Source organism: Haliotis rufescens, unplaced genomic scaffold (assembly GCF_023055435.1).
Source record: "Haliotis rufescens isolate VD_foot unplaced genomic scaffold, xgHalRufe1.0.p SCAF_11, whole genome shotgun sequence".
NCBI lineage: Eukaryota > Metazoa > Mollusca > Gastropoda > Lepetellida > Haliotidae > Haliotis > Haliotis rufescens.
Window position 1 is genome coordinate 41,611,462 of NW_025963791.1, and position 24,692 is coordinate 41,636,153.

At 40.7% G+C, this 24,692-nt stretch overlaps 4 protein-coding genes across 7 annotated transcripts in view; all 4 read right to left on the bottom strand.

Annotated features, from left to right (window-relative positions):
- Nucleotides 1–735: 735 nt before the first annotated feature.
- LOC124142281 (mitotic spindle assembly checkpoint protein MAD2A-like) lies at nucleotides 736–10,825 on the bottom strand. The gene is made up of 5 exons (XM_046510665.2): nucleotides 10,730–10,825; nucleotides 7,276–7,422; nucleotides 3,370–3,490; nucleotides 2,136–2,236; nucleotides 736–1,202 (listed from the first exon to the last, which is right to left on the bottom strand). The coding sequence occupies exons 1-5, from the start codon at nucleotides 10,797–10,799 to the stop codon at nucleotides 1,036–1,038; spliced, it is 606 nt and encodes a 201-aa protein (XP_046366621.1). The 5' UTR covers nucleotides 10,800–10,825; the 3' UTR covers nucleotides 736–1,035.
- A 2,844-nt stretch (nucleotides 10,826–13,669) lies between these two features.
- Nucleotides 13,670–16,951, bottom strand: LOC124142364 (ras-related protein Rap-2c-like). Its single transcript, XM_046510785.2, has 2 exons — nucleotides 16,577–16,951; nucleotides 13,670–14,131 (listed from the first exon to the last, which is right to left on the bottom strand). Exons 1-2 carry the CDS (start codon nucleotides 16,946–16,948, stop codon nucleotides 13,841–13,843), a joined length of 663 nt encoding a protein of 220 aa, XP_046366741.2. The 5' UTR covers nucleotides 16,949–16,951; the 3' UTR covers nucleotides 13,670–13,840.
- A 4,411-nt stretch (nucleotides 16,952–21,362) lies between these two features.
- LOC124142354 (ras-related protein Rap-2a-like) lies at nucleotides 21,363–22,004 on the bottom strand. The gene has a single exon (XM_046510775.1). It carries the CDS (start codon nucleotides 22,002–22,004, stop codon nucleotides 21,363–21,365), a length of 642 nt encoding a protein of 213 aa, XP_046366731.1.
- A 1,257-nt stretch (nucleotides 22,005–23,261) lies between these two features.
- The window catches only part of LOC124142280 (indole-3-acetaldehyde oxidase-like), a 48,809-nt gene continuing 47,378 nt past the window's right edge, over nucleotides 23,262–24,692 (bottom strand). For all 4 annotated transcript variants that reach the window (XM_048392749.1, XM_048392751.1, XM_048392750.1 and 1 more), the window contains one exon: nucleotides 23,262–24,447. In XM_048392749.1, the coding sequence (XP_048248706.1) occupies nucleotides 24,380–24,447 (68 nt within the window). In that variant the 3' untranslated portion in view covers nucleotides 23,262–24,379. The remainder of the gene's footprint in view (nucleotides 24,448–24,692) is intronic.

Sequence of the window (24,692 nt, forward strand, 5' to 3'; positions counted from 1 at the left end):
GACGTTGGCTTTCTTAAATGTAAAGAACAAAGGTAAATAAATATACTGGCATCACCATGAATAAACTGAATGAATGACAAATGACAGATGCTGACAGGAATGCCCTGAATACATAATCCTAGTGAAGTGATTAGAGCTTAAAGTTTCACTGAATTAAACAGAATTAAAGTGTGTAACAGTGTGTCAGCTTGATGTGTAGGTAAAGCTGACTGTAACCATGCCCCATGCCACAGACATTAATCACCTTGCATGTTTTAAAAGCCACAAGCATAATCATGGTGCTTGATCACAATAGGAGGCAGTCTGGTAGAATAACTCACTATCAGCAAATCCTGGCAAAAAAGAGCCGCAAATCTGCACAGCAAACTGCAATGACTTAGATCACTGGGTCACCTGTGTTCTTTGATGCCATAGAGTGGGTGAGTGAGTAGGGTTAAACGCCGATTTTAACATTATTGCAGTTATATCACAGCGTGTCAGCTTAATGTGGGAGGAAAGCCCGAAGTGATGCATGTCTCAGACATTTACTGCTTCGGTGAAACCCATAGGCGTGGGAATGGTGCTGACAAACCAAGAAACATAATCGAGCCGAACTGGGATTTGAACCCACAATCATAGGTTTCTGGCATGCCCAAGGGACGCAACTCTGCACAGCGAATCGTGGCACCTAAGACGACGTGGCACACGTGTCCCCTTCATGCCATAGATAATAAACATATTGTCAAATAGACTTGTGGACCTCACACCATAAAATTAGTCACATATGCTCCCAGTTATTCATTGTTATCAGAATATGAGTCCCACTTCGTTCCATAAACTTATCTTGGGCCCATGCTTGTCTGTAAACTGCAGCATCTGTTGCTTGATACAGAGACCAATCTGTTACGTGAATGGTAGCCACTCCTTCATCTACCTACATAGATGCTGTGTCTATTCTTCATACTTGTATTCCCACTTAAAGAGGCCTTCACAGTTCTTGGGTTTACATCAGCAAGTAGGCGTAGGAAATTCACTCCAGGAGTAATGGATATGGTGTCAGTCTGTTTTCTTGTAGGCCACCATAGCATCCACTTTATGTATAGATGTAGAAAAAGACCGAAGTCGAACTTCCTCGGAATTCACCACAAAATGGGGCCCTGATTCTCCCCAGGCCTCTGGAACATCCATGTCTTTGTCTGTGTACACCAGGATATCAAACGCACCTGGAGATACAAGCAAGTAGAAATTTCTAATAAATTGTATTTATAAAACTTATCACATCTCACACAAAGCATTTCTGCAGTGTTTGAGGTTTGTGCAGTATTAGAGGTCTAGCGTCCACATAGGGTGTTTGAATAAGTGAGTGAATGTGCTTTGGACAGTATTCCAGTTATATTAAGGCGTGTCAGTTGGTGCGGGAGAAAAGCCCAAAGTGATGCAGGTCTCAGATGTTTACAACTTTGGTGAAACCCATGAGCATGTATGGTGCTGACAAAACTAGACACATAATCGGGGTGAACAGGGATTGTAACCCATGATCATAGGTTCCTGGCGTGCCCAAGGGGTGCAACTCTGCAGAGCGAACTGCGGTGCATTAGACAACTGGGCCACCTGTGCCCCCTCCTAATAAGAGTTTAAAAACAAACATTGTGGGTTTTGATTAACTGTAGAGTCAAGATGCAAGGACTGCCAATTAGCCGGAGCCTGGTCTCCTTTCAATATTATTAACTTTTTCAGATTATATAAGAAAATATTATAATATCTAAAAATTAGTTTGCTAATTTTTTTGCAGTTCAATAAAAATAGGAACATTTGTGTATTTCCATCAATTTATAACGTATTGCAAAATTCCAGCTGAAAGTAGGACATGTCACCATCACACAGCATTTGGGCCCAATATATCCACAGTTGATGGAGTTACATAGTGAGTGGGTATGGTTTTATGCCGCTTTTAGCAATATTCCAGCAATATCATACCAGGGAACACCAGAAATAGTCTTCACGCATCAAAACCCAGGCCTTTGACGTGACTAGCAAACACTAGGCTACCCCACCGCCCCGTATGAAGTAACCATGAAGTATTGATGATGAAGAAGATTAGTTGTTAGTTAACAAGAGTTACCACATTGGTAATACAACAGGGTAAGGAAACTCACACGCAGTCTCTAGAAGCGGGAGGAATGTCACCGATGCTGTTATTTGCCTGATCACAGAGCGGATTTCTTCCTTGATTGCTTTGTCTGATTTGTCCTTTTTACTGAAAATAGAAACATGCACAAATTTACCGACAATGATAGGAAAGTTATTAATATTATTGCAAATAATTGCACTAAAAGTATAAACTTAAAATATCAATATTATCAATACATTATGATGGATAGTTCCTGATCAGTGGAGCAGGTCTCACACAGGACATGGAAAGTCCTCATGTTATTAGGGCTGGCAAAAAAGGTTAATAATCAGAATTATCGTCGATGGGAAAAAATATTAACAATTATCTTGTGATTTGGATAGGTGGGTGCGTGGGGTTTGGATGAGTTGAATTGTAAATGTCTTTTTCACCAGCTGTTCAGTTACATCGCTGCAATCTTCAGTTTGCTGTGATGTAGGTGTTTACCACTTCGGTGCAAAGTATGTACAAAGGTGGTCTGGTGACACAATCAAGGATCAGTCTTGCATTCCTACCCATGACCTGCTGGTCCTTACCATGCTAAGGACGAAACCTAGAGCAAACTGAAAAGGACAGTCAGACATCCTCGATAAATGGCCCAGTACCCAGGATGCTTTACACAGTAGGTGATGTGAAATTGGGTTTAACGTCACGTCCAAGATTATTGCACTTATATAGCGACGTGCATGCATGTGTGTGTGTGGCCGCTTGCACTAGTCCGGACTGATGCCAATTTATAGTGTTAGCTCACTGAGATACCATGCCGCAGTTTAACATGAATACCCCACTTAAACACTGACTCCGAGCCGACCAGTCCTTGTTTTAGCCCCTTAATGCCGAGCACCAGACAGGGTAACAACAAGTACCATCTTTTAACGTCTTTTGGAATGACACGGCCGGGGATCGAACCCTGGATCTTCTGCTCTCCGGGCGGACGCTCTACCACAAGACCACGGAGGCGGTCCTTTACACTGTAACAGAACAGACAAACAACACATGCCTTTGAAAGGCATTTAGAAGTGATATACACGAGGAAGAAAATTTATGGATGTCAACTTCTTTATTATGAGGAACACAACCTTTGGAAGTATATGCTTACCCCTTCATCAGGTGAATGAACCATTCACCTGATGAAGAGGAAATATATACTCTGTAATGTTGTGTTCCTCATAATAAAGAAGTCCTCCTTAAAGAATACATGGACACAAGGTAATACTCACGTGTCAGCTGTCACTGTCTTATCACACTCGATATCAAACTGCCACCTCTCCAGGACCTCATTTGTATACACACTCTTGATGACAAGGACCAGCTTCTGTACCGTCATACCAAGCAGCCAGTCTAGAACAGAACACCCAGAACGATGTTTCAAATGTTTGTGACTGTCATATTCCACCATGACACAATTTAAATGGAATAACACTAGTGGGTATTAATATGTGTATGTCACTATCTTATTCAGTTTACATCTACAGGTATCTACAACATCTTTACCTCTATTCAACCATAACACAAACTCTTTGGTGTTCGCAAGGGTAAGGGTAAGGCAGCATTGGTAGAGTCCTATGATAATTGAGCCATCTTTGCTGCTGTATGCCACCAACCATAGTTTGTAACACATCACAATACTTTACTTGAAAGTGTATAGCAGAGCTACTTCAAAAGCAAACATCATGTGGACACCCCCTATTGAAGAAAAATGAAGTGAGCCTCCCAAGCTATCGTTTTAAACTACACACCACTACTAGTACTGTCACCAAACCACCCTTTTGGACACAATCAGAGGCAAAGGAGAGCCAAATTTCAAAAGCTGTTCTCACCAAAATTTGAAATACACACTTTGTCATTTCTATCATGTTTTCTGCCTAAAATGAAATGCCATTCCCTATTACAATGAACAGCAAATTTATTAATATCCAGTGTATATCATATTTGATATATATATCCTGCATCACACATTGCATTCCCTTCTATTTCCTGCAGAATATGAGTGGAAACCTACATGAAGATAGGTGTCCAAGATCGTTGCTGATCCAGAAATCAGCCGAGTTGATCATAGTCCGGTGGAGCAACAAAGGTGTCCTCTTAAACCAAGGTGGCCTCTCGGGGAAGTAACGATTGAAGGCATCCATGTTGTTAATCAACCATAATTTCGAAGTGTCCTTCTTTGGGACAAAGAATATGGGGGAGTAAAACCCAGGCATCACCGATGGTTCAAAAGTGTACTTCCCTAGAACGTCGCTGTTCTCCTGCAATAGGTGATCAAACATCCCCTCCTGGGTGGTCGGCGTTGTTGACATATGAGAGGTGGCTCGGCAAGAAAGTTGAGTCGGTATTCGAGTCGGATAGTATTTGTCATAAACTTGTGTCCAAGAAGACACCAACTCTGCAAGGGTACCTGCCTGAGGTGTCTCATGTGTATCTCCGTATCTATCGCCATTATCTGCAAGTCCTGCACCTTGCAAGATATGGGCATCAAGGATTCCATTTAGCGATGAATGTCCACATCGACAGGAGGTGCACAGGCGGCATAACCCATGCCATGGATGGGTGGGGATCCTTTCCTCCAGCACGGTTGTTTGAAAACCGTTGATCATCCCAGGGAGGCGAAGTTGCCATCAAGCACCTGAGGTGTGCCGTATAAACCTGTCCACCATCCGGGTTCAACCTCAGGCCCTGGGGACAAAACGGGAAGCCTATCAGCCAGACACTCTATGATGTTATAGTCGGCCAAGTGATTATGAATTTATCGTCTTCCTCATGATCTGGGCAGAAGTACTGTTCTGAGGAAGGGGAACAGCGAGGGTCAGAAGATCTGCTAGATGAAGTAGATGGTCAAAGATCATGACGATCATCGTACGATCTGTCAGGTGCAGTAGGAAGGAGATACGCTGAGCGCCTCTCGGTTAGGTAATGCTCCTTTTAAACATCATATGTTTATACTGCAGGAAACTGATTCTCAAACTAAATGAAAACAATAAATTGGCATATACTGAATTTAATAACACACCTGAAAAAGATGTGTAGAATACCCAAGCTCACATAATCCGACTTGGGCAACCTCGCCAAACACCACTCAGGCACTACTGTCTCACACCCTTAAACTAAATAAGTAGATCCCAAGCAGTTACCATGCAAGGCTGGCTAGTCTCGGCTGTCAAAGCATCTCTGATCCTCTGACACATGTTAAGAGGTAGGATGATCATTGTCGAATCTTCCCTGTTCTTCCGAACTCAACAATCGATGTGGTGAACGTTGTTCTCTTTCTTGATCGATCTGATCGTAGCTATGTCTCTTCTCCCGATTCGATGAGTGTGATTAACGACAGAATCGTCTGTGAGGCATTGTAACGACTTGTCCGATCCTCCATCAGAACCTCTAGCAAGGGGAGTATAGTGGAACACGAAGCCAGTCTACAACAGACTGTGTCGTAGTGGTCTTGACAACTATGACCGAATGTTGGCCTTCTGATGTCACTCTCTGTACACAGTAATATCAGGTTGCTGGTAGAACGAGGTCTGATCCCTCATCTAACGAAGGTGCAGACACACTTACAATAATGACCCGATGTCTTAGATACAGAGGAGCCCGATTTTTGTCTTATTAACAGTGAGTGAGTTGGGTTTAACACCGCTTTTAACAGTATTACAGTTATATCGCGTCGTGTCAGCTTAATGTGGGAGGAAAGCCCGAAGTGATGCAGGTCTCAGACGTTTACCACTTCGGTGAAACCCACGAGCACGGGTATGGTGCTGACAAACCTAGAAACATAATCAGGGCGAACCGGGATTCGAACCCACAATCATAGGTTTCTGGCGTGCCCAAGGGATGCAACTCTGCACAGCAAATAGCAGCGCCTTAGATGACTGGGCTACCCGTGCCCCCTTCTTATTAACAGACAACGGCTTATGTTCTTCCAAGATTGAAAAGGAACTCCTATCATTTTCATGTGTTTCACACTAACAGCTGTAAATAATTACAACTTCTGATAGAAAAATCGAACAAAATATAATTCTTCTCCAAACAAGAAAATGTCTTCACACAAGAACGTTAAGAAAGAGAATGAGTTAGCTGGGGACGCTGGGAAGTGTTTGGGTGAGGTGCTTTTTAAAGCTTGAAACTTGTTTTAAGGTTGTGTTCCACACATGGATAAAAAAAGAATGAAGCTGGATCAATATTTATGAGGAGCACATCAACGTTCCTGTCTACCAGTAATTACCAGTCTTTTACAGGCAAAGTTAGGCTTGGACCGGTGCTTCATGTGAAGGTCATTCACTGTGAACCTTATGTTACCTTATAAAACTTTGTTGTTGAACATAAGATTGGCAATGATTATTAATAAAGCATATTCTTCTAAAGAAGTCAGCTAGTCTTTTCTCATCAGGGTTTCCCGTTGTCTATATTAAGTGCAAGGAAATAACATTTCGCTTTGCTTTGAGATTTAATATCTATTTATAGTGACTTCGTCTCAAATAAAAGTAAAATATTAAACGCCCCCCAAAAAACCAACAACATTGTGACTGAACTTTGTGTGTGAATACGTGTAGATCTAACTAAGTCACTAAAGAGATGATGTCATTGGGCAAGTTCAGTTATTATGGAAGCATGTGACATCAACCCTTTAAGGATTGACTGTGTACTTTTTTTGGTTCATTGAGGTATGAATCGAAAAACCAAGTGAGTGAGTGAGTGAGTGAGTGAGTGAGTGAGTGAGTGAGTGAGTGAGAATGGTTTTACGCCGCTTTAGGCAATATTGCAGCAATATCACGGTGGGGGACATCAGAAATGGGCTTCACACATTTGTATGATTTTACCCATGTTTGGAATCGAACCCGGTCTTTGGCGTAACGACCGAATGCTTTACCCGACTGCCTGAAAAAGCGTTTGAGGGAATTGTCACAGTTATTAACTAATTGCAAAAAGCTATTTTCTGACTGTTCATGTTATGAAACTATTGCTAGTTTTATTGATGCAAGATTATTACAGATAATTTGCTTTAGTCTCCTGTCCATCCATGTGATCATGAAATAAGGCTTCTGGGCAAGTGTCAAGAACTCACACAGTGGCCTATCGAGCATCCTAATCATCTTACAACAAAGTCTATGATAGAAGCCCTATTTCTATACCTCTAATTTGACCAATAACTTCAGTGAGATATTTCTTTAGATCATCGTCTGTTGTCACAAGCAAGGTCAGGCCATAGTTCTGGGCTCGAGTGAAGGATTCTGGCGGGTAGATTCCTCGTTGGTATAGTATACTGTTGATGCCATATTCTGCAAAGAATGGGACATAATAATGACTAATAACATTATTGCAGCGAGTGAAGAGTGAGTTAGTTGGGTTTAACGCTGCTTTTAACGGTATTCCAATTGGGATACAATGACATGCATCAACCAAGCCAGCAAGCCTGACCACCCAATATATTTAGTCGCCTCTTACAACCAGCATAGTCGCCTTTTACGTCATGCATAGGTTGCTCGGGACCTATTCTACCACGGATCTCTAAAAGGTTTAAGATGGTTTTATATATGTGACCTTATTTCTCTTCAAACAACAATTAATACTTGTAGAATATCTTCTATGTTACAATCAAAAACGTTTGAGTCTCACTAGCTCAATTCAGAACAGGAAATTATGATCTAAAGATCTTTAAAGAAATATTTCAAAAAACAATATCTGTACATATTGTAACTTTAATGTTGAACAAAATAAGAATCACTTTATGCTTGTTTGTCTGTTTCAATTAATAAACAACTATGTTCGAAAGAGGTTTATCAATTTGTTTTGCATACAAATGTTGCATTGAACATAGATCATGCATTGTTAGAAACATGCATACCTAATAATTAGACCCGTGTAGATCCGGGTTAGAATGGGTCTTCAGCAAACCACGCTTGCCTTAAATGGCGACAATGCTTGTCGTAAGAGGAAACTAACGGGATCGGTCAGTCAGGCTCGCAGACTTGGTTGATACATGTCATCGTAACCTAATTGCGTGTATCGATGCTCATGTCACTCACTGGACTGTCTGGTCCAGACACGATTATTTACAGACCGATGTCATATACCTGGAATATTGCTGAGTGTGGTGTAAACAACAAACAACCATGATTTGTGTTGAACGACGGGCAACGGTACAGCTCAATGTTTTAACTGAAAATTTGACAGGTTGCCATGAAATGACATAACAAAAGAGTATGGCTGTCTGAATCACTAAAACTATGTCACTTGCACTTGTAGCATGCAATATATATATCCAATTTTGAGGTTTATTCGTATTAATGGCCCCCTGCAAAAATGGCCCCTAATTTAAGTGAAAATGGCCCCAAATTTTGGAGAAAACGGCCCCATGTTGTTGGTTAATATGACCCTCAAAATGGTCCCAAATAAAACTTAGATAGTTGATACAATTGTCACATGAGACCCTTGTCTCCCATTTGACATTTGGCCTGGTCACAATCAGGGGTAATATTTTTAAACAAGCTTGTTATAAGGACCTATATGGTTACTTACAGGATGAAAAAAAAGAAGGTCCATTGTACTTCTTCATTTTGCAGTTGCATTGTCTTGACGTGACGTTAAGTAATGCAGCTTCCAATCTGCCATTAGATTTTTTAGCCATGTGATTTATCTTTCTTATATTTTGCAGCCTAAATTTCAATACTTTGATGAAGATTGATTGTTAGGATTCAAAAAGCATAATATGTTACTACATTAGTATGAAAGAGTAGCAATCTCTCTTCAATTAAAGGTACAGCTCAATGTTTTAACTGAAAATTTGGCAGGTTGACACTTCCTCACAAAAAGGTATGCTTGTAATATTTTCTTAAATTTTACAAATTGTGCTTAAGTATTACAGCTTTGATGTTTTTTCCAGCATTCGGAAAACCAACTTTGTGAAAAATGGCATGATCATCAGATTTGCGAAATGTAGTGGCCGCAGCCCTAAATACAGGGCAGGTGAGTCAGTTGCCTAGATATTTGTCTTTGCACTTATTAGTTAACACATTTGTTATATACTACTACTGTCAATCTTGAAATTAACGCGAGTGTGAATTAAATGAAAAAAACCAAAACGGATGAAAATAAGGAAAACCCCTTACAGGCATAAAAATGCCAATACAGACCTTTTATTTTCTAACACCAGTAAGCATTTTAATTGCAATTGATTTTCAAGAAAAGTGCAACAAAAATGTGACCCCTGATTGTGTCTAGGCCGATTAATAATTGTTATTTTCTTTGTTTGTCAATTAGTACTAGTAGTAAGCATTGTTATATAACAAGCCAGAGATACCAGAGACCATGACACATACAGAAAAACTGAGGATTAGTGATGGCCCCATGTATTAATTGTTACTGTATTCCTCAATTCCATGGTCGCGATTCTGTTGTTGCAGAAATCACAGCTAAAGTCAAAATGACCAGAGCCCCAGATAAGCTGCGTATCTGCGTGAAATACGCATCAGAAATGCAGAAATACACAGTAAAATATAATCCAAGCGTATCAAATACACAAGGAACATTACAGATACGCTACAAAAATAAAACTTGTGCGTATCATCAAAATATTGTGAAGTAACCCTGCGTATTCGATTAGCAAATCAGCAACTTATTTTGAAATTATAAAGGGGCATTCCGTCAACCTTGCCAAACTCCATGATGACAGTTACATCATGATCATTTGCCATCACACTTTCTTGTGGAAGTATCGTGGTATTTTTGAGTCCTATAAAACTCTCGAACCCACACGACACGTTTGCAGGGACTAGATGAATAGTGTTTTTAAATATTTAACTTAAATACCCACATGTGTAAAAACTAGTGGGTAACAGAAATTTGAATACGCAGGTAGAATTACTGATACCCAATGATTTTAAAATGCATGGGTAAAATACCCACAACACCAAAAGCTTATCTGGAGCTCTGATGACTGTTCATTTCAACAAGTAACAAGATATATCAGCTGACTTTATCCTGTGACTTTTGTCTGGGATGATTCACAGAGTATGTGAACATAAGTTACTGTCACTTAGTAAAGAATAAATAAACTAGGCCAATAAACTACATCACTACGTTTTGTTTCTTCAAAATTTGGGTCCTTTTTTGCCAATATTTTGGGTCCATTTTCACTCAAATTTGGAGCCGTTTTCTCCAAATTGCTAGGAGACAGTTTTGCATGGGGTGATTTTCTCCTGCACCCCATACATTTGTATTACAAATGCATGCAGATTAAAGGTTGCTGTTTGTTTTGAGCATTTATCCCCTACTTTTCATGTGTCGCGTGTCACTATATTAGCAGTAAAAAACATGGAGGATCCTGATCGTGTACATGTCGGCATGAATTAACACAATAACACCGAGGGCGACGTCATATGATATTCCAAGCAAACCGGCGATGAAAACATTGGCAATTATGACAGACAGCGTAGGCCTACAGCCTCTTGCCTCTAATAGCTCTGTCCAGTGGTAGAACATAAATAGTGTATCAATCATTTAAAGCATGTTCTTTTTCTTGCGACACCTTTCAACGAGGCTCTGGTGGGTTCTGTCTATTTCGAAAAATGATTGACGCCAGTTTACCAAAGAATTCTGTGACAATTTCAGTCGATCCCTTCAAAGTTATCGCATTCTGTGTTTTGGTACCCGCCATGTTTGAACTCCCGCTGCTACCACAGCGCCTCTATTTTCAAAGGGAGTTAACTCTAATTCCTCATCAAACCTACTCAGAACTCCATGGAAGGCATACAGATCGAACCCAAACCAAGGTATTATTGTCATGAATAGTTTTATTTTTAATTTTCATGAAGGATTTTCATTTGTTTTTCTGCCCCTTCAGTTACTTGTCATATAAGTTATGTAAGTTGGTATGTAATTTATGTAAGTTGGTATGTAATTTATGCAAGTTGTTTAGAAGCATGCACCTGAGCGTATATCCTGTATATCGGCATGCATAGTGTTAATCTGTAGGAAAAGTCGAACGGAACAGCAGAATGTGCCATTTGCATACATGATGTCTGCTTCACACAAATGGTCCAGATTCTCTCTTGTGGCGAAGATGAGAAATGTGTCATTATCGCCATGGTCAGCAATCACGAACGGCTTGCTTACGTCAGTTAGAACCCAGTCGCCACTCAGTTGCACTGTAGGTCGTGTCCTGGGGAGGCCGGGAATTGTCCATAGGCGATCTCATGGAGTCGAATGTAGGGAAGTGCTGGAGGTATTCCTCTGGAATCACGTCCGCTCTCTTCCCCAGAGTCGAGAGCTCGTCGTCGTCGGGGGCGGTCGGGTAGCCTAGTGGTTAGAGTGTTCGCTCGTCACGCCGAAGACGCGGGTTCGAATCCCGACATGGGTACAATGTGTGAATTCCATTTCTGGTGTACCCAGCTCTGATATTGCTTGAATAGTGCTAAAAGCGGCGTAAAACCATACTCACTCACTCACTCGTCGTCATAGATCTTGGAAATTGACGTTGTAGAAAATCCTATATTTTGTTACCCTTATTTTGACAATGGTAAATCAAATTGTGCCCCGAAAACAGTTAGTATTATGATCAGGTTTTGTTTATCTCTGGAAACAACAATCAGTTCCAAACATTTCAAGTCTTTTGTCAGGTATATTTAAAAAATGTTTTTTAGGTATATTTATGTTGCAATTGTCTAGTTACAGTAGTATCACGGACCTATAAACGGTTATATAGGTCCGTGGTAGGTACCTAGCAGGTGTCGTTGCTGACATGGACGACAGAAGACAGAAAACCAACAGTGAAAAGCTTCGTGTTGTAGTGATGGGAAGTCCAGGAGTCGGCAAAAGTCAAATGATATCAACATTAATTTCAAAACAAAACGTCAGTGGCCTTCCCCACAATATAAAGGACTACCACCGACAATGTGTTGGACAGTCTCATTAAATGCATTGCATAATCTACATTTTCATATTATTTACATTTTGATGTAAAATCACATATAGACGGTTTCGAGGGGGAAGTGACTGGTCCTGAGCAGCAAACAGAAAGCCTTATTTCACTTTTTAGGCCAGCCGACCTCATCCTAGCGAAGGACTGTACCGGATTGCCTATCCTCTCAACACACTGCAAATAAACTCGATGCAGTGGTCGTTCTGATAGCCTCTCCTTGAAAAACTGAATCTTGGCCGATTTGATATTATTGGTCGTAAGAGGAGACAATAGGTCTGGTGGACAGGCTCAGCGACTTGGTTGATAGCGTAGCATCGTACCCCGACGGCCTTTATTGTTGCTCACAATCTCAATCACTGGATTACAGGCCACCATCATATAGCTCGAAAGTTGCCGAGTGCGACGTTAAACAATAAACTCTAGAGCCCTAGTTTGCCAGCACCGTGTCGTTCCTCTGGGATCACCAACGTGATGGATGTCTGGAGACATGCGACTGCATCCGTGGTCTAGTGGATAGAGTGTCTTCCCGGAAAGTGCACGGTCGCTAGTTCTATCACCGGCCGTGTCACCAAAAGGCGTTAAAAGATGGTACTTGTTGTTACCTTGCCTGACGCTCGACTCTAAGGGGACAAAACAAGAGCTGGTCGGCTCGGAGTCAGTATAATTTGTCTGAGTGGGGTATTCATGTTAAACTGTGGCACGGTATCGCAGTGGGCTAGCACCATAAATCGGCATGCATGCATGTTGCTCTCTATTTGCAATTATCTTGAACTCGACGTCAAACTTCATCTCACCTAACCTCACCTCAAATCAACCCACCTCACCTCACTTCACCTCTATAGACTTGCATCATATCCTCTCATTTCAAGCACAGACACAACGGTATGACTGTAATTAAACCCTAAAGCAGCGTTAATTCACTCACTCATTTCAATATCAGGAGGTATGTCATATTGATACAAGCTGTTCATGTTCTTGAATCTTTTAGAATATTTTATCAGCTTTAGAGTTTTAGCAATAATAATGCCGTGTGTTTGTTGTGAGTGTAAAACAATTTCAATATTTACTGTTATGTCAATTTTAGTATGTTTTCTTCGAATATGGTAATTCTGCAAGAACTCATATGATCATGCTACCCTTTTTTTCATTTAGTCCATGTGTATTGAAGAGCTTGTACACTATCAGCGTGTCATTTTAATTTGTATTGCTGACTGAGACTCGACAATTTACAGTCTGTCGTGATTGATAGTAGACTGGTAACAGTGACATAAAACAACATTCACTCAGCTCATTCCCCTAAGAATGACACACCATAAACGTCAAAGTCAGAGAATAACCTGTCTCGATTATCTGGCAAAACAGATTCTTTTTAGTGTAAAAGACAAAAATAAGGTTGAAAATCATATGAATAGACAAGAGCTAGTTTTATTTCCTGAGGCTGCACAGAAAGAGTTGAAATACGACGATAGACGTCCAAACAACAACAACAACAACAACAACAACAACAACAACAACAACAACAACAGAATAATACAATTGTTATGCCTTCATCCGCTGTAAACCCTGGGGCGTAAATCAGTTGTGAATATCAAATGACAGAACCCATCTAAAATAACACGACATATTGTTAGTGCGAAACACTGCCTTTCAAGTGTTGACTGTTGACAACGATGCTGTTACAGGGGCATCGCCACGAAATCCCTGTTCCTTCCGGATTAACGGGGTTACTACACTAAATGCATTGTCACCCACAACAATGAAATACATCCCCTGCCCCTTTAAGTATTTGACTTAAGCTTTTTCAGGGTTAGCCTCCTCCGTAGCTTGTGAATGATATCAGCAGGGGAGGTCATTCTCCGTTGTCCCGACGCAGCACTGCCATCGCATGCGCATACGTGACGTTGGACCACTTCTTTGAACACCCTGTCGACGGCGTCTTTGTCCTTGGTGGTGATTTCCATATAGCTGTGACCCCAATCCATCTCCACCACAGCTTCCACGATCTCTTTCGGAGGACTACGCGTGGGGACATCAAGATCCATCTTGTTACAAACGACGGTTATGGTGTTCTAAAAAGGCAAACAATAAAATGTAGGATATATGCGTGAATAATGAGTGAATATTGAGTGAAGGAGTGTGGTTTTTAAAGTTGTTATCAGTAACGTCACGGCATGACAACATAACCTGGGCGGAAAGCCCGAAGTGGTGCTCTTGGCTATGGCAGGGTTTGACAAATGTCTTATCTACATACTCGCCCACTGGTCCAGTAAGAAATGTCTTATCTACATACTCGCCCACTGGTCCAGTAAGAAATGTCTTATCTACATACTCGCCCACTGGCCTAGTACCAATGTCTTATCTTCATACTCGCCCACTGGTCCAGTAACAAATGTCTTATCTACATACTCGCCCACTGGTCCAGTAACAAATGTCTTATCTACATACTAGCCCACTGGTCCAGTAACAAATGTCTTATCTACCTACTAGCCCACTGGTCCAGTAACACATGTCTTATCTACATACTCGCCCACTGGTCCAGTAACAAATGTCTTACCGACACACAAGCCCACTGGTCCAGTAAGAAATGTCTTATCTACATACTCGCCCACTGGTCCAGTAAGAAATGTCTTATCTACATACTAGCCCCCTGGTCCAGTAACAAATGTCTTATCTACACACTAGCCCACTGGTCCAGTAAGAAATAAAAACTACTGGCCCAGATATTAAGTTACAAGTCCAACAGAAATTCAGAAATTTAAGAGAGCAAACACCTGTCAATATGGTTTAAGTCATTTTATTCATGACTTTACTGACTTTGTTTGTTTCATGCACTTCTAACCATGGAATTTTGAGCTTCCACGACTGTAGGAATGTCCTTCCCCTCTTTCTTGCACTTTGTGTTGGTTCACAGGGCTTTTCAATTTGCTGCAGTGGCTTTATAAAATTCCACGAAACGGTTCCGGCCATGACGGCCATTACCGAATACCGGACCGTCTATATACACGATATCGTGCAAATAGTGGACCAAGTAGAAAGTAGCATTAATTTGATTGGTCACAATAATCACTTCCCGTTTGCTACGATGGAATTTATTGGTTATTAACAACTGGTCTCCACTTTGCTATGTAGCGTTGTTATGACAATATATATAATTCTTCTATCATTGCATATCATAACACTGGATCCTCCCTGCTGGACCCTCCCTGCTGGATCCTCCCGGTCCGGCACGGGTATCGAATCTACCCAAGATCACGAATTTGCTGACGACCGGTATCTATTTAAAAGTATTTCTTTCGGAAACGCCATGGTAGGACACTTTAAACATTGATTATTGTATTTAATAAACGTTGCGAAATACCGTCTTGTAGAGCTTAGAAATCTGAAGAAAGTGTAACAAGACATTTTAGACAGAAAAACAACGACTAAAAGAGAGCATTGTATATTTCAGTAACATCAACAAAACTTGACACTTGGCGCTACTCTATGAGTCATAACTACTGCGTCACATGTCTGATCATCCAGTGAGGATATCAAAGCAAATATACGACCAACTGAACCAGCTGAAACGAACTGAAACTGAAATTGAACGAATTGATCCAACGCCATTTAGCACTTCCGCTATGGATGTAGATAAATCTGAACTGTTTAATTGGCATTTTTAGAAGTTGGTAAGTAACCGTATAAACAAGATATTATGTGGATAACAAGGATGAATAACTTTCCAATAGCCAACTTTCCCATACAATCGAGCATGCTCTTTCATTCCACAATTTCAAAGAGCGTCATACGACTCTCGGAAGTTGTTTGATCAAGGTTAGAACATTCAAGGCCTCAGTAAAGCTTTCAAAAAGTTTTATGGCAGACATGTGTATGACATTACAAATTTGACGCATCAGTGACTAAATGATGTTCGGTGCAATTCCCTATTTTGACTTTACAATATGTTCCCTTATTTTTCGGGTGAGCGAGTGAGTGAGTTTGGTTTTACACCGCTTTTAGCAATATTCCAGCAATATCAGAGCTGGGCATACCAAAAATGGGCTTCACACACTGTACCAATGTCGGGAATCGAACCCGGGTCTTCGGCGTGACGAGCGAACGCTTTAACCACTAGGCTATTTTTCGGGTGAACAATTGACTTGCTTTTGCGTGTGTTTGTGACGGGTGCCACAGGTGGGACAGGATATGCTTCCCTTTTTGCGAACACCTGATATCATTACAATTTGATAGTGATTCATACACACAAGCTCATGATATAATCGGAATCATACAGTCGATTCTGCTTCATGTAGAGATTTCTATTGGATATGGAAAGGGTTTTGTCGCTTTGTTTAATAGAATAAAGAAGTCATCCATACAATATATTGTCTTGACTGTAGATAAACCTGTTTCCAATTTAGAAGTTTCAAACTCAGATTCAAACGTTAATAGAAACGATTATTATCAGTATCTACGTTTGAAACCTCAAAATTGAAAAAAAGGGTTTAAAACCTCAAATTCTGATGTTTGCTTACCTTCCTCTCTTTACTCTTCCACTTGACCACCATGTCCCGGATACAATTCATCCTGTCAAAGGATGTCTTGTCATCGACCGCGTACATCAGCACAAAGGCATCCCCCGTTTGTATGGCGAGCTTCATCATCTGAGGAAACTCTAGGTCCCCGTGGGTGTCCAGGATGTCCGCAGACACATTCACATCTCCGTCTGTAATTTTGCAACTGTAGAAGTCTTTTGTGGTGTCGCTGGTGGAGTTTTTAGTCCTACCATGGACAAACTGTGAAATCAGCGACGTTTTCCCGACTGAAGTTGCCCCCATCACTATTATCTTAAACTTAATGTTATCAGGTTGGTCTTTCTCAAGAGATTTTGCCTCTGCGGATGCCATCTTGGAAAATCAATTCAGAGAAGACGAAATAGTTCACTAGATGTCAGAGAAGACGAAATAGTTCACTGGATGTCAGGTGTGTAATCACCATGGTTATATGAAGTTTGTCACGCTACAAGATAAAGCCCCTCCTTGTGAATAGGAGTGGTTAAGTGTGTACGTTTTACGCTCATTAGCTAACTAAAAATCATATAACGCATAGGGGGTTTAGCCGCGCTCAGTGAACGTCTAAGCCACTATTCAACCCACATGTATCTGGCATACTGGTCAGAACATACTCGCAATGTATATGAGACCGCGGGAATAAATAACACAATGAGTCACCGAGATTCGTGAGCAATATCTAAAAACATGAAAATGAAAGAGTTACACTACTGGCATGAAAGACAGAACATTGCTTTTGACAAAACAATCAACAAGCACCAACTATATACACGAAACAATATTATCATTAAATACAGGTGGATATAAGCGAGGATATATTATTTCCATTGTCATACAAAATCTCTGTTAAGAGCAGAATCTTTTGCACGACTCCGACTATAGCATTGACATTATATTGGACTCACTCATGTTTTTGAATCACGGTCAAATAGTGATGAAACCAGGTGTTCGAGAAAAAGAAGAATTATTCACTTGAAAAAAATACGGGAACATATGGTACAAGTGAAAACAGGAAATTGTACGGATCCGTCACACCTGGAATTGTCCTCCACATGTCTACCATAAAACAAGTCGACAACCTTACTGAGGCCGTGAATGTTGTAACCCTGATCGAACAAGGTTTTAGCACGAGTCGTATGACGCTCTTTGAAATCATTGTAGAACAGCTCGAGTGAAGCTTTTGGAATATTGCTCGGCTTAAAGGAAAAGCCAGTATGTCATACGCGGTATCTTAGCGAAAGCACTTTAACTGGGAGTTATTTAAATTAATAGGCGGTTTTAGACGATGCAAGTTGATAATTCACTATCAGAACCATAGCCTATTTTTATTTCACTCTCACTCCCCAGTTCCTACTTCCTACTTTGAAAACTCAAAAATACGTAAGCAAAATTAGCTTACCCACAGAATAATGAACTACTCCAGTCACGTGGTTAAGGACTTCCGTAACACTTGAACCTCAGTGATGGGTACTTCTGCTTACAATAGAATATCTCAGTGAGTTCGTAAATGTCTTTTTTCAGAAATCTTTAAGCTATAGATGAAGACCACCGACAAGTAAACGACCTAAACTACATTTAAATATGATCCAGAGGTAGAATAGCTATTCTATCGACAGCATTTGATGAAAACTTCAATATTACTGGCAATTGAAAATCAAATTAAAGGGAGATAACTCTCAAACATTTAGATAGGTTATTTAGGGACTGGGAAAGTTATAACCCGTCGGATACGAACCACAAGTCAATGTGTAGTCACATTTTTATCTCAATGTCAGTATTGGTTTTGTTAATGGCTCTGTACTGCTGGACGGTACAGAAATGAGTGTCGATCAAGCGAAGTGCCATATCAAATCGGCCCAGACTCAGTTTTTCAAGGGCTGTCTAAACGACCACTACATCGACTTTATTTGCAATGTGTTGCGAAGAAAAGTAACCCTGCGGGCCTGACGTCCGTTTATGTGCAGTGTGTTGAGAAGTCCGCGACCCTGCACAGTCCTTCGCTTGGATGAAGTCCGCTGGCCTGAAAAGTGAAACAGAAGGCTTTCTGTTTGCTATTCAGGGCCAGTCACTTTCTACTCGAAACCGTCAATATGTGATTTTGCATCAAAATGTGAATATGAAATGTAGATTATGTAATGAATTTAATGAGACTGTCCAACACATTGTCAGTGGATGCACAAACACAGAATCTTAAGCGACATGATGGAGTGGTTCGATCATTTTATTACCGTCTTCGTCATGCTTGTGATTTTGACATTTTGATTCCATCCATTGTACGACCCAGAATATGTAGAGGGCGTCATGGAAAATGATAAATACAAAATTCTTTTGAATATATATATATAGCTTCAGACGTATCCAGGCCAACAAACCTGATCTGGTCCTTTTTATATTAATCCAATGAAATAATTTATATCATTGAATTTTCTGTCCCTTTTGACAGCAATGTGATTGACAAGATTCAGGAAAAACATGGCAAACATGCTGACCTCGCTTTCGAAATGTCACACTTGCATCCCAAGTACCAAGTTGTCCGACTCCCCATTGTTCGCGGTGCCTTAGGTTCGGTACCTCCCAATTTGTTGACTGACAATGGGAGAGTACCCGGGTTTGCTACCAGCCCTTCTGACGATCTGGGTAATGCAGAAGACTGCAGTGATGGGCAGTCTTCACATTCTCCGAGACGTTCTTGGAGGGTTTTACTAGGCAGCGCTTCCTGGGAGAAGTCCCATGCGTGTAGCGGGGGCAAGGGCCCTGAGTTGAGGATGAGCCTAACGAGCCTGTTTGTGCCAGGATCACACAAACCCTCTTTCCTGCACTTTCTATTTTAATCTGTAAATAATAATAATAATAATAAATAATAATATTAAAAATAATTTTTGCTGCTAAGAACCAGTCACTGCCCACTGTACAAGACAAGACAAGACAAGACATTTTTTTTAGTACAGAGGTCAGTGGCCCAAAGTACAGGCATCTTTAGGTTTCATTTCTTAGCGCTATTATACACACACACACACACACACACACAGACACACACACACAGACACACACACACAGACACACACACACACACACACACACACACACACACACACACACACACACACACACACACACACACACACACACACACACACGCACGTACACACACGCACACACGCACACACACTCTCTCTCTCTCTCTCACACAAACACACACACTCACACTCACATGCACACATTGAATAGGTATAAACAGAGATCACTTATTGTTTGTGTATTTTGAGTGTTCATAATGTTTATGAATATGTTTACTGCACGGTCATTTCGGATGTATTTACTAATATACGGTTTTCTAATAGATGTATATGCATCACATACAAGTTAAACATGAATATCGTCTTCTAAGCACATTTTGTCTTTTTTCCTACAATGAGGTGATGTGAGATGAAATTGGGTTTAACGTCGCGTCCAAAATTATTGCACTTATATAACGACGTGCATGCCCGTGTGTGTGTGGCTTGTACTAGTCCGGACACTGAGATACCATGCCGCAGTTTAACATGAATACCCCACTCAGACACACTTTACTGACTCCGAGCCGACCAGTCCTTGTTTTAGCCGCTTAATGCCGAGCGCCAGACAGGGTAACAACAAGTATCATCTTTTAACGTCTTTTGTTATGACGCGGCCGGGGATCGCACCCCGGGTGGACGCTCTACCTCTAGACCACGGAGGCGGTCACCCTACAATGAGGACACTGTACAGATCAAGTTGAAGGAGAAGCAGCCAGGAAACCATGTGATAAAGGCGCGACGTCTTCACACTGGCTTGATTATTACTGAAAGTAGCTTTAAACTCTTTCATATTACTGAGCGCTGCTCAAAACGACTTTAGCACCTTTGTGGAGTGCGTACCATTCACGTAGGGATTCACGTGTTTTGAGTAGCTGTGGACTTGGCAACTTCCGTGCGAAACACCAACACTCGACGCAACAAATATATGCGATTAAATTTTGTGAACATGTGAGACTTAACTTACCATCATCACAACGCACATATTGGTGAAAGCAAAACAAACGACGTGTGGTTTTATTATGTAACCTTTATGGCACAATTTCTTTCAAGCCTTCTTAACATTCAGTAAACATTGTAATACACAACTACATTGAATATTATTCAGTGTAACATTTCACATAATCCTAGATACATGTTGCATGTGTTATCTAAATGATTGTTTGTTTGTTATTTAAAGCTGTATTCCACAATATTCCAGCCATTTAACGACGATCTGTAAATAATCAGTGATTAATATCATGAGCATCCATCCACGCAATTTGGATACGATGACATGCATTAACCAAGTTAGCGACCCAGATCCCTTTAGTCGCCTCTTACGACAAACATGGTCGCCTTTGACGGCAAACGTGTTTCTGACAGGCATACCCCGATTCCGTTAGTCGCCTCTCACAAGCATGGGTTTGCTGAGGACGTATTCTACCCCGGTTCTGCACGGATAACCCCAATGTGTTCACTCGGAAGTGTAGACCTATCGTTACATACTCCGACAAGAAGTGGGATATTATTATCAATTATATTTCTTTTCATCCAAGATATCTTTTGCCAATATGTCTTTTCACGTTGACAGTACCGGATGCTTTTCCTAATTACAATCATCTAAAATACACATGCAAAGGCTGCCAAAATGACAAGGCAGAAACGAGTATCGAAACATTCAAGCTTTGTCGCCATTACCTTGCTTATGAGACTATCTACATGGAGTTTTGCTTTCGGAGTTTATATTTGTCACGCAGATGTTTAAGGAGAGATTTGGGAGTTGTCATTCTTCTCGGCTCAGTGCAAGGGAATCTCTCCTTGTATACAGCTTTCGATTGACGAACCAGTTCTCTGAACACTTCATTCACACTGACGTCGTCCAGAGCAGAAGCTGACATAAACATGTGTTCCCAGTCTTTTGTTACGATGTCCTCTGTGGTATTTCGATCAGGAACTTCTCTCACAAGTTTCATGTCGACTTTGTTGGCCACAACCATGATCGGCGTCTTCCCCAGTCCATTGCGTTCCTCTATCATACCCCTGTAGTAGTTGAGTTCATGGAACGATTCCCGGTCATTGATGGCATACATCAGAATAAAGGCATCCCCCGTTGCTATAGTCAGCCTCCGGAGCCCTGGATAGCATTGGTCACCTTCTGTATCCAGAATCTCTAGATTGATACTGCCGCCTTTGTCATCGAAGGTGTGCTGGTAGTAGTCCTTTATATTGTGGGGAAGGCCACTGACGTTTTGTTTTGAAATTAATGTTGATATCATTTGACTTTTGCCGACTCCTGGACTTCCCATCACTACAACACGAAGCTTTTCACTGTTGGTTTTCTGTCTTCTGTCGTCCATGTCAGCTGCACTACTCGACGCAACGACACCTGCTAAGTACTACTGTCCATGTGCAATTGCAAGATGAATATATCTCACGCTCGACACATTGAACCGCGTATGACGTATATGAGGTGCTATCAGCATACCAACGCAACCAGCCCAAGAAAGATTTGCTACCATATATGGTCAAGTCTGAATAGGCATCTAAGACGACTGGTTTACCTTTTCTCTCAGACAAATCGACATTGGGGATGCCTTTGTTCTCGGTTATTCCGTGGATGACGCCGACTCTTTTGAACAAATTAACAATTTGCGAGATCTCATTATGGAAGAAAAGAAGGAAATATATCATGTTAAATTGTGACAATAGATTGGGAGCACAAGTGCTCTGAAGTGTCAGCTAGAGACCCGACGCAAATTGCTGAATTATTTGGAAGTGTTATTGGCCATGCTGTCACAGTTTATAAGGACAGGTTCGTAATGCGACGGAGAGGAATGATAACGCCTGCACATCGACCATCGACCCATTTACACAGTTGATACACCAATATCATATACATATACGTATTGTAATGTACAAGCCTTTTGAATATTTCGGTCAGTATACAGTGAGATTTATCATATTGTACATGTTGTATGCGATACAGCATACAACCGTAAAGATATACATCATTCTCTACATAAATCATTTTCTACATGAGTTGGACTACCTTTTGGATTTTTCTCTCTTGGGTCTGGGAGACTAGAGGTGACAGGTACACTGAATTATATCTCAATTCATTTCTGTTGTCAACATAGAACGCAACTTACCCATTTTCTCCACCTTGTCCCCTTGCCCCTATTGACGTACACTAATATGACAACATGGTTCAAGCAGCATTTTGTTTTGGGGCGGCAACATTCCAAATGTTCTATTGGCAGTGTGGCTGGCAATACTGACCAAACTGTATATCAAGGGTTTCCTCTGTGCATTGGTAGAACCCATGACTGGAGTCAATCCCGATATTGTTCTTGGCGTAATTACGCACTTACTTCTAGGCTATGTCATCACTCCACTTGAAACAAGGTTGCTCTGCAAGTCGTGGGAACTGTTCCGTATTACTAAAATGTTATTACAGGACTTCGTAAGGCCAGCACGTCCTCACCATACCCCGCCTTTACTGAAGGTTGTCTGTGTAGCGCACGTTGTTATACACGAATCTTCTTTCAGATCTTGTTGATCGAGACGCAAAATCAGTAACGACTTATCGATAACAATACTTATAAAACACGCCCTTTTTATTGATAAATATTTATTTCTATATAAGGATGTTGACAAACATAATCATGTATAACAGAAACGGTCAATAACAAATTATTCTTGAATATACTGCTAAACTTTATAAAATCAATACAGTGGGGGATGTATCATTCATTATCAAGACTTGGTATCTCAACCAATCCCAAATTGTCCTCAATTTACGTCATGTAAATTATTTTGGAAATTTTAAACCATACATTTAACGAGTATTGCTATATATATATCGGTTGCATTCAAATCCAAACAGAAGGATAACGCGATCAACTGCAAAAAAATTATGCAAGCATGTACACAAATGAAAATGTCATAGTCAAGGAGAACGGGTCTGGTTCCACTTCACCGTACACTATACAAGAAACCACTTTGACTGTTGGCCAATCTCATTAGTAACGGCTCTCAACTTGCCAGTGCAATGGCACATCTGTCAATACCCATTGAACATAAAACTTACTCGTTTCCTAAATAAATACAAATTGACTATTCTAACGCTACCAGAAAATGCCGTTACTACAAGCTAAAGCTGGTACAGCATTTTGTGCAATGCCATTGTTCTTTCAAATCTGTAAATTTTACAATTTTAATAATGTATTTGTTTCAGCTCTTTGAAATGGTTTAACATTTGTGATTTTTGAACATGCAGATTTTAAAGGAAATTTAGTGCTGATGCATACTTGTCCGGAGGAATTGCCATTACGCGTGCACATCGTGAGGCTAGTGTAAACTGTGTCGTAGAGTGACTGTATGTGTAGTTGAACGAATAGCAATATTATCCATGACATTTTCATAACCTCAATAACTAATATATAGAATAGAAAGAAAACAAATCATTACAACATAACATGTATTTAAGAAATTTGTGAAATTTGTGAAACTATTTTATTATTATAAACATAACAAACTAAGCGCAAAAATGTAGGCTTTCAACAAACAATGAACTCGTCGAATGACGATTTTTACCTATCGTCCATAACTCTAATATTATGCCAAACTTGCATCGATTGTCTAGGACGGTGTGTCCTGTAACATGACAGAGAGACGAGTCAGAGTACTTTCTCTTAGTGAAAGGTTTCCTTGGTTGAATTGTGTCTCCCACCTACAGCGTCATCTTGTCGATGTTGAAGCCGCACCCGAGGCGGAGCCTCTCCACCGTCAACGGTGCAACTGAAACAGTTGGAAAACAAAAGATAATTTTTGTTCAAAACTATGTTTTTATTTCCTTCGTCAGCTTGTTCTTCCTATATATATTTATCTCGTGGATGTATCTGTCCCATGTGTAGATCGGCACTCTTTAAACATAATCATGTATTATCAAGGTACCTTCCCACAGACATGACCTATTCTTTTCTGTCCGATGTCGGTCTATATCTGTTCCACATGTATTAATCCCATATGTACATGTGTACATA

Bases quoted from the DNA above. Each gene is read 5' to 3' on its own strand.
- LOC124142281 (XM_046510665.2), bottom strand. From the start codon at position 10,799: ATGGCGGGTACCAAAACACAGAATGCGATAACTTTGAAGGGATCGACT. The intron at 3,491-7,275 runs GTATAGAAATAG...GTTCTGTTCTAG, and splicing joins AGTTATTGGTCAAATTAGAG to ACTGGCTGCTTGGTATGACG. The intron at 2,237-3,369 runs GTGAGTATTACC...TTCTATTTTCAG, and splicing joins AAGACAGTGACAGCTGACAC to TAAAAAGGACAAATCAGACA.
- LOC124142364 (XM_046510785.2), bottom strand. From the start codon at position 16,948: ATGGCATCCGCAGAGGCAAAATCTCTTGAGAAAGACCAACCTGATAAC. The intron at 14,132-16,576 runs GTAAGCAAACAT...TTGCCTTTTTAG, and splicing joins GGAAGAGTAAAGAGAGGAAG to AACACCATAACCGTCGTTTG.
- LOC124142354 (XM_046510775.1), bottom strand. From the start codon at position 22,004: ATGGACGACAGAAGACAGAAAACCAACAGTGAAAAGCTTCGTGTTGTA.